The sequence below is a fragment of the Cryptosporidium andersoni genome (genome assembly GCF_001865355.1).
Source record: "Cryptosporidium andersoni isolate 30847 chromosome Unknown contig_68, whole genome shotgun sequence".
Taxonomy (NCBI): Eukaryota; Apicomplexa; class Conoidasida; order Eucoccidiorida; family Cryptosporidiidae; genus Cryptosporidium; species Cryptosporidium andersoni.
This window is the reverse complement of record NW_027122790.1, coordinates 1-8,942: the sequence shown is the minus strand read 5'-3', so window position 1 is coordinate 8,942 and position 8,942 is coordinate 1. Positions and strand designations below refer to the sequence as shown.

The following is an 8,942-nucleotide window of genomic DNA, read 5'->3' as shown; positions in this document are numbered from 1 at the left end:
GTGTTTGTATAGGTGTTTGTATAGTAGTTTGATTTGAAGTTTGTTGCTGGATTTGATGAAACTGGTTCTGCACTTTTTGTTGATCTTCAGTCCACCCATTGGGAATTCGAGGCTTGTTTATCTCATGCAAAATCATATTAGCAGCTGCTAACTTGAGAGTATTTGACTTTGAATCCTTATCTGTGTGAATCTGTTGAAATATATTGTTCGAATTCCCTCCATATACCATTAAATTCGAGTTTGTATTACTATTCGTACAATTACTAATATTACCAAATTGAGAACTATCTGAAGCTCCTGTACTGTTATTGTTTGGAGTTACATTGAGCATACCGATATTAGGCTGGTTAACCAATGGATTAATGTAAGGGTTGTATATGTATGAAAATGTTGGGGGCAGTAAAAATGGAGGAGGTACTAGAAGGGTAGTGTTTGGATTACTACTTACATTTCTATGTTCATCGCTATCATAACCACCTTGATTACCAGTTTCTAAAGAAGTATTATTGTTCATATTGTTATTAAAATCAAATTTTGATAAACTTTATAAAAATACTAAAATAGGAGCAATATAATTTTACTTAAAGATATCTTGATATTATTACAATGGAAATTAGTGATCTTGATCAATTACTTCATTATTCATCAGAAAATTATCTTCATGCTCATATTTCGCTATTTTTTTCCGGTTTAGTCAATTAGTACTTGCTACTGCTACTCACACAGGCCCTATTATTTAAATTGAAAAATTATATATACAACTGTATACTCTTATATGCACCTTATTGTGCAGCAACGTATATCTTATATAGGATATAGATGTTTCAAAGTCCCACACACGCCAGCGGGGTTATTATGGTACTATTAAACACTGATATATACTATCTCACCCTAGTAATATTATATATAAGACTCTATACCCAATAACATATAATATTATTTACGTAATAGCTAGATTATACGGTGGAGTCTCCAACAGCTCTTGACTATGTATACCCCTCGATTAGTAGTCAAATATACGTATAAGTGGCTATCTCCATCCACGCTCCACTGTGTTGATGCTAGTATACGTAAAGTAGATTACTGAACTGCGGGTTTCAATAGCGCTATTTTTTATAGTACCGACTTATAGATACCGAGTACTAAAAGTAGCGGCTTAATATTTTAAAAACAAAGCATTGTCTTATACTTTTATGTCATCCTGGCTAGTAGATATATTAAAATTCTAGATATCAAATACTAAATATCTATATTTAGTAATATCTTAAATTATATTTATACTTAATATATTGTTTATACTCTTGAAGGAAATAGCTTGTGGATCTTTTGTCAAACTTTGTAAGCTGTTCGTTTAACAACTCCTCTTTGAATGACTAAGAATGTCTGAATCAGTCACTGATAAAGCTGAGGAAGGTTCTACAAAAGAGAATATTCCCCTGAGTTCTCTACCACCAGCAAAACTACTCCAATTAAGAGAACAAGTACAACAAGAAACTAGTGATCTTAATCTGCGACTACAACATTTAAACATTGCTCTAGGTAGATTTAAGAATTCTAGAGAAAGCTTAGAAAATTTAAAACCAAAAAATAAAGATTGTGAAATTTTAGCTCCTATTAGTCAATCTGTTTATATAGATGCCAAATTAGCGAATGTTGAGGAAGTACTTGTGGATATTGGAACTGGTTATCATGTAGAGATGCCTATATCTAAGGCTAAAACTCATTTCGATAAGAAAATTGAGTTAGTTAGGAAATCATTGGATACCTGTGCTAAATCTTTAACTGACAAAAATAAGATCTTCGATGCTATAAATGGGATACTATTAGATCGTATTAAAGCTAATAAGGAGATCACAAAATGATATTAATATTTGTCCCTTTGTACATATTTTGATAATAAGTTTTACTATATACACTTTTATTTCCCAATATATTAGTTTAGGACTATTTAAATTTGTCGGATTTCCAAAACTCATTCTGGCGCCAATTTGTTGTCTCTGCGCTGCATTCTTGAATATTAGATGCAATAGTTTGGCATCATTAGAATTTGTCAAATATGACAAGTGTAGATATGCAATTACCTGAAGAATACATTAAAACATGTTTAAGTAAAAGTGAAGCTCCCTTAAATAGGAAATATCTTTGTTATATAGCTAACTCTGAGGATAATGAGACTAAAGATAAGCAAAAGTCCCTAAGTATTGAATCTAACAACCAAGAAAGTATTCAAAATGTACATAATAATAAAAAACGCCAAAGAGGGATGTATAAAAGTACTGAAAGGACTGAGAATCGTAAGTATATTAACAACTTACAAAAGTCTAATTTTTGTGTTTCAATAGCTTCAATAGGAGAGTGTACAAAGGGAGAGAAATGTAATTATGATCATAATATTCAGTCTTTTTTAGAGAATAAAGTGATAACTGAGGAAGAATTGTCTTGGAAATCTCAATATGGCAATATTTGTCCAAGATTTGAGAATTATGGAATTTGTAATTATGGTTTGAATTGTATATTTTGGTTACAGCATTGGGATAAACATCTAAATAGAAACATAAAAAAATCTGGAGAAGTGGTAACTTTATATGATATTGAAATATTTAGAAAAAATCACGAGTTAAATTATATAGATAATGAAGTAAGAAACCAATTATTAAGGAAAATGGTCAGATTTCCCAAATCAGATGATTTTATAAAGAACTGGAAGGAATCGAAATGTAACCTAAATATTTCATTATTTAGTAAGGATAAAAAGCAAAAAAATATAATATTTAAGCATGGTAACCCCCTTCTAGATCAAAAACATATAGAATTTACCGAAAAAAATAAAGATATTTCTTTTGAGAATACAAGTAGTAAAACTGAGAGTTCACCTAGTACAAATATCCCAAAAAATTTAGGTTGTAATGATGACAAATTGAATAAAGAAGATACTAAAAGTTGTAGTGAAATTAAACAACCATGTCTCATCACCTGTAATTCAGGTATTGATTCAGATATATTCTATGAATCAAATGTTGAGTCGCAAAAGCCTTCATTTTTCGATAATAAACTTATATTAGCTCCATTAACTACTCTAGGAAATTTACCATTTCGTAGGCTTTGTGTACGTTTAGGAGCAGATATTACTTTTAGTGAAATGACCTTGTGTAATGAAATTTTAGCTGGAAAATCATCTGAGCTTGCTTTACTTCGGAGGCACCCTGAAGAACGTTGTTTTGGAATTCAATTAGCAGGTGGAAATTTTGAAACTATTGTAAAGACTGGAGAATTTATTAATGAATATTGTGATTACGATTTTTTAGATATAAATGTAGCATGTCCACTTAAATCTCTTCATGATAGAGGAGCTGGAAGTATTCTCATAGATCGTCCAAAATTACTAGAATCTATAATCACTGGATTGAAAAAAGTTATTGATAAGCCTTTGACTATCAAGCTGAGGATGGCAAATTCAACTTCTCCACCCAACTTAAAACTTTATGAAAATACTTATATTAATAATCCCTTAAATTGGGACATAATTTACTCAAATATGGCTGCTCATAAACTTATAAAACCTTTGATAAATTGTAATATAAATGGAATTATAATACATGGAAGAACTTCATCTCAACGTTATAACAAAAGTGCAGATTGGAATTATTTGAGATATTGTTCTAAAATACTGAAGAATGAGTATTTAACTTATAAGGATACTAATAAAAATATAACTTATTGCCCTTCACTAATAGGATGTGGAGATGTTTTGAATTATTTCGACTACTATAAACACTTGAATGAAGATGATGTAAATGCTGTAATGATTGGAAGAGGAGCTTTGCTAAAACCATGGATTTTTACAGAAATTAAAGAGCAACGTATTTGGGATATTTCAGCAGGTGAAAGATTTGAATTTTTGAAGCAATTTGTATCTTTCGGTTTGGATCACTGGGGAACAGATACTGTTGGAATTGCCAACACAAGAAGATTTTTATTAGAGCTTCTATCATTTTATCATCGGTATATTCCAGTTGGACTTCTTGAACAACCAATAAACTCTCAAAATTTTAATTGGAGAGTTCCTCAATATATTGGTAGGAATGACTTGGAGACTTTACTTTCTTCTAATAAGGTTTGTGATTGGATAAGATTATCAGAAATGCTACTTGGAAAAGTTCCTTCAAATTTTGTATTTATACCTAAGCATAAATCTAATAGTGTTTAGAATTTTTATAATTGAATATAACTCTATACATTAAGGTGTATATATTAAGATCTAATACAAGTTGAAGTTGCCTTACACAAAATAGAGGTGAGTTTTACAAAGATTTTAATATTCATTATAGTACCTAAAGTTAGATATAAATTGTCTCCAAATACTCCTGTATTTAGTACAGTTATCTTGAACCTTATATTATAATTACTTTAAGTGTATGGAATCGTTACTATATATAAATAATATTAGTAATACTAAAAAGATCCAAAAAAAATGACTATTTAGATATTTAGATATAAAGTGGGGAACTAATTGATTTTCTTGAGAATCTTGTGTCTACATATTATAAGCCATTACTCCCAAAAAAATATAAAAGTCAGTAATCTACTTTAAAAATAAGATCTGATACCTGTCTCTAATAAATACAATGATCACTGGGCGCCATAATTCTTAAAATTAGGATCTAAGGTTTTTTTTGGAAGTATATAGTCTATAGTAGCATTAAGCTAGTATCCGACTATCATGAAGTCTGCAGGTATAATTAGTATACCTGAAATCTGTAATAAACTTCGCCAAGTCGGTCTTCAATTATCTGAGATCTGCACTTTAGTCAACACACTTGGAGATCTAATGGTGAAAGATGAAATCCTAGAATCTTCTACGCTAGTAGAGCACATAAGCCAAGGTTTAGATCAGTTAGTGGATATACTGAGTCAAACTACCCATCCTACTGTAAGATATATTGCATTTCAAAATCTGAGATACTTTTTAAATGAAGGAATAGGTATTTATGATATTTCCACCTTAATATCACATATATGTAATGGTTTTATCCGATTAATATCTCACTGGAATATAGATGTTCAAATAGAAAGTCTGAGTATTCTGCTTGAATATGAAGGAAAGTTGGAGACACTTGCTAGTATTAAATTATTTGGAATAATACTGAATTCTAATATAGAGATATGCCACTTGATATTTTCATTACTAATACAATTCCAAGATTCGAACTTTTATTTTTTATTACCCTCTATTTTGGAAAGTTTAAAAAGTGGGGTTTCTTATATAAGCTCTAAAGAAATTTTAATGCAAATTATAGATACTATATGCCAACTCTGTCGTAGTAATCATCCTTGGGAGAGTTTAAAATATGATTCAGATTTATCAATAACTTATAAATATACAAAATTGGAATATTTGCCATATATATTTGATATATTTGACCAAATTAGTTCCGGATTCCCTACTATTTTAAGCCTTTGTTTTAACTTAATATGGGATGAGATATTTGAAATAATAAATCCAGATGTATCTATGAAGGATTTTATACTTAGTACTGAACAAATAAAAATATGTGATTATGGGTTTAAGATATCTACAAATATATCTCTTCGTTGTAATGTATTACTTTGCACCCAAATTAAGAATATTGTAAGATTTATGAAATTCACGATGAACTTATTTGTGATACCATCTTCAGAAACTGTAATAAATAATTCGCCTAGTAAATGCAGTCTTTGTATATTAAATAGTTTATTAAAAAGTTTAATTTCATTATCTTTGAAGTCACCACTTATATTCATTTTTCCAAGCTTTATAGATCCAACTATATTAGAACCAGAAAAAATCTCAACTGAGGATTTGGGGAATCTTGATTTTTTTTCTAATCAAATGGTATCACTGAATCAACTTTTCTTGACTACTGAAAGTATATATAATTTTTTACATTTAAATCAAGAATACAAAGAAATAAATTTAGTGTTTGAATCCCTAAATAACTTAATGTTTCTAATTAATACTGGAATTTTATGGCCACAATTTGAAGATTTTGATAAATTAGCTAGAATTAATTACACGAAACTGAATACTATTAAGTTATTGCGAGATATAACTGAATGTAGCCTGAGCATACTTAATGAGACATGTAAATCCCAAGATATACAAGCTCGTAAACTATGCAACTGTTTCCTTGGTTTTTATCTTTATAGTAAAATTATTTTAACCCAAATTAAAGTTAGTGGGAAGTCTTCTATTATAGAATCTGATATTCATTTCACTAATTCACACCAGGATGAATGGTTTTCGGAAAAGATTCACAGATTCTTTATTTGGGTACTTGCTAAAATAGAGAATGTCTCAACACTAATGATCGATAAATATACATTGGGCTTCTTATTACTTGCAAAGGATTTGGGGATTTTAAAAATTATAGAGGAAAACTTAAATATAAGATTTCCTAATTGTGTCTCACTTTTTACGGGGATATTAACTCGTTGGTATGGCAGACTCGTCCAATTTAATATTATAGATGAGAGCAAATTCTTAGCTTTTAAATATGATGTATCAAGAAAGCCTTTACCTAATCTTAATGGTTTAGTTAATCTTCCCTTAAAAATATTTGTTTTTGTTTTACGTTGGTTTTGTGGATGGACATTTAAAAATACTTTTAGAGACGAGTGGTTTTGTTTACAGATTCGTAAATTTATAAATGAGCAGGAATTCAAACATATTATTGAAACAAAACTTCAAGGATCTTCTATGGATATCAAATATAGATTTGCAAAATATCTATGTATAGCAGGATGTTTCGGTTTGGCTAAGGATATTTTTGGAACTATTAAAGTTAAATCTATAGAACTAAATTTGTGGATACTTGCTTTGAAGCAGACTTCTAACTACTTTGAATTTTTGTCTAAGCTTAAGTTATATAAAAATAAAGCTGCAACTAGAGAATTATTATCTTTACAAAACCAAATTGAACAAATTCGTAATTCATTATCTCTGCTTAAATACAAAGATTCCTACTTTATTAATCAAATAATGGATTCTTGGGATTATACTCTAAATCTCTTATTACTTATTTCGAAAAATTCAGATCTTGAGAATGAAAATGAAGAAATACAAACTATGGCTATATCAGCATGGAAATCATGGAAGTGTCTATTAAATATAACAAGTAATATTTGTAATACATCTACTAAAATTATTGCCAAATATTGCTACTTTTTAGAATGTATTATTACATGTAAAGGGAATATAGATAATATAAAAATGAATTTTACTCATTCAAATAAATATAACAATTTTGAAGTGAATCAAGAGGGAGATATAAAACTAAGTAAAGATATTTCTTACTCTCATATAGTGGATAAAATATTTCTTTCAGATGTTTATTCTCTATTTCCTCCCATGATATTTTCACTCTCCAAGTTACCAATGGTAATACTTAATGTAGATGTATCTAGCTGTAAGAATTTTTCCAAAAGTAACACTGCATCTATAACTGGGACATCTATATGTCCTGTTATAAAAGTATGTGGTACTTTGGTACATGTTTCCCAAGAATTCCTATTGCCAAAATGGAAGTGGGTTCGTCTCATGATCACATATACAACAGAAACACAAGAAAGTTTTGTTGGAACTCATTTTCTTGAAATTTCAGTAAATAGGGGAACTTTCAGCTGGATACAACCTATTGAACTTCCAGAGAAAGTTTTGAAATTAACCGTAACAGCTTTACCAGTTTCGAAAACTATGGCAAATATAGGAATTGCTTCTCAAAAAGATGTAATACTCTGATTCGTATAATCCTGAAGTAAATACATTGCACTATATTATAATAATATAGATATACTTTAAGTAAGGGTCACTTGTTTTTTTGTTATGCCTAAGATACCTAAATACCGTTACTTAGAACTTTTCATATATTGTTAAAGATATACCAAAAATTCGAAAGTCCTTATATAAATAATAATTTCTAAGTATAATAATTATTATGGATATTGAAAGTGCCGAAATATATTTGTAAACATTTTCTGACTTCAAAATAAAAGTATTTAATAGATTAATTTAGTTGCAATGATTTGGTTTTGTTTAGTTTACAAACTGACAAATAATTGTATGTCTTTAAAACTGTAGCAATATGTTTGTATTGGTCATATTTATGACATTAAGTAATTAGTTGATTTATCTTCTTCCACTACGTCTATCCCATCCACAACGTTCTGCAAGGGGGCGATTATCTCTGTAAGATGATTTGGAATTTTTAGAGTTTTCCCAAGATCTATCAGAGGTTAAACTATTACTCATTCCTGGATTAAGAGTATTACTCCTAGCACCTGATGTTTTCCAGTTTTCTTTTCTGACATTCCTATGTTGTCTAGGAAGTGGACTTCGGCTTCTGCTAGGGCTTATACTTGGGCTATGAAGCTTCTTTGAGCCTCCAACCTTGGGTAAAGTTTCTTCAGGAGGCCACTTAAACTTTTTTACAACATCTCCAGATTGGGAAATCTGACCTTCCATCATATCCTGAACTGTTGGTCTATCCTCTTTGCGTGATATCTTACCAACTGTCATTGCCATTGAAACCTTGTCACATTCCATAGTTCTCTCCATATCTCTTCCATATATTTTGGAATCTCCTCTATCAATATCTACACGATCACTCCTCTCATTTCTATCTAATCTAGGAATTCTATCACGTTCACCTCTATCAGTCCTATCTCCCCTGTCAGTTCTATCGTTTCTTTCTATATCTTCACGTTCCCTCTCGATTCTATCACGTTCTCTTTCTATTCTATCTCTATCAATTCTTTCTCTATCTCTATCAATTCTTTCTCTATCTCTATCAATTCTTTCTCTATCTCTATCTTTATCTTTATCTCTATCTTTATCTTTATCTTTATCTCTATCTCTCTCTTTATCTCTATCTTTATCTCTATCTTTATCTCTATCTTTATCTTTA

General features: G+C 29.7%; 4 protein-coding genes across 4 annotated transcripts; 3 read left to right on the top strand and 1 right to left on the bottom strand.

Moving 5' to 3' along the window:
• Nucleotides 1–62: 62 nt before the first annotated feature.
• Nucleotides 63–514, bottom strand: cand_035150 (uncharacterized protein; the record flags this gene model as incomplete). Its single annotated transcript, XM_067213741.1, has 1 exon — nt 63–514. A coding segment is annotated over one exon (452 nt), but the record flags the coding sequence as incomplete, so codon positions are not given.
• An 865-nt stretch (nt 515–1,379) lies between these two features.
• On the top strand, nt 1,380–1,862 carry cand_035140 (prefoldin subunit 5; the record flags this gene model as incomplete). Its single annotated transcript, XM_067213740.1, has 1 exon — nt 1,380–1,862. The coding sequence occupies one exon, from the start codon at nt 1,380–1,382 to the stop codon at nt 1,860–1,862; it is 483 nt and encodes a 160-aa protein (XP_067070058.1).
• Nucleotides 1,863–2,056: 194 nt separating this feature from the next.
• On the top strand, nt 2,057–4,207 carry cand_035130 (dihydrouridine synthase family protein; the record flags this gene model as incomplete). The annotated part of the gene is made up of 1 exon (XM_067213739.1): nt 2,057–4,207. The coding sequence occupies one exon, from the start codon at nt 2,057–2,059 to the stop codon at nt 4,205–4,207; it is 2,151 nt and encodes a 716-aa protein (XP_067070057.1).
• Nucleotides 4,208–4,720: 513 nt separating this feature from the next.
• Nucleotides 4,721–7,777, top strand: cand_035120 (uncharacterized protein; the record flags this gene model as incomplete). The annotated part of the gene is made up of 1 exon (XM_067213738.1): nt 4,721–7,777. One exon carries the CDS (start codon nt 4,721–4,723, stop codon nt 7,775–7,777), a length of 3,057 nt encoding a protein of 1,018 aa, XP_067070056.1.
• Nucleotides 7,778–8,942: the final 1,165 nt, after the last annotated feature.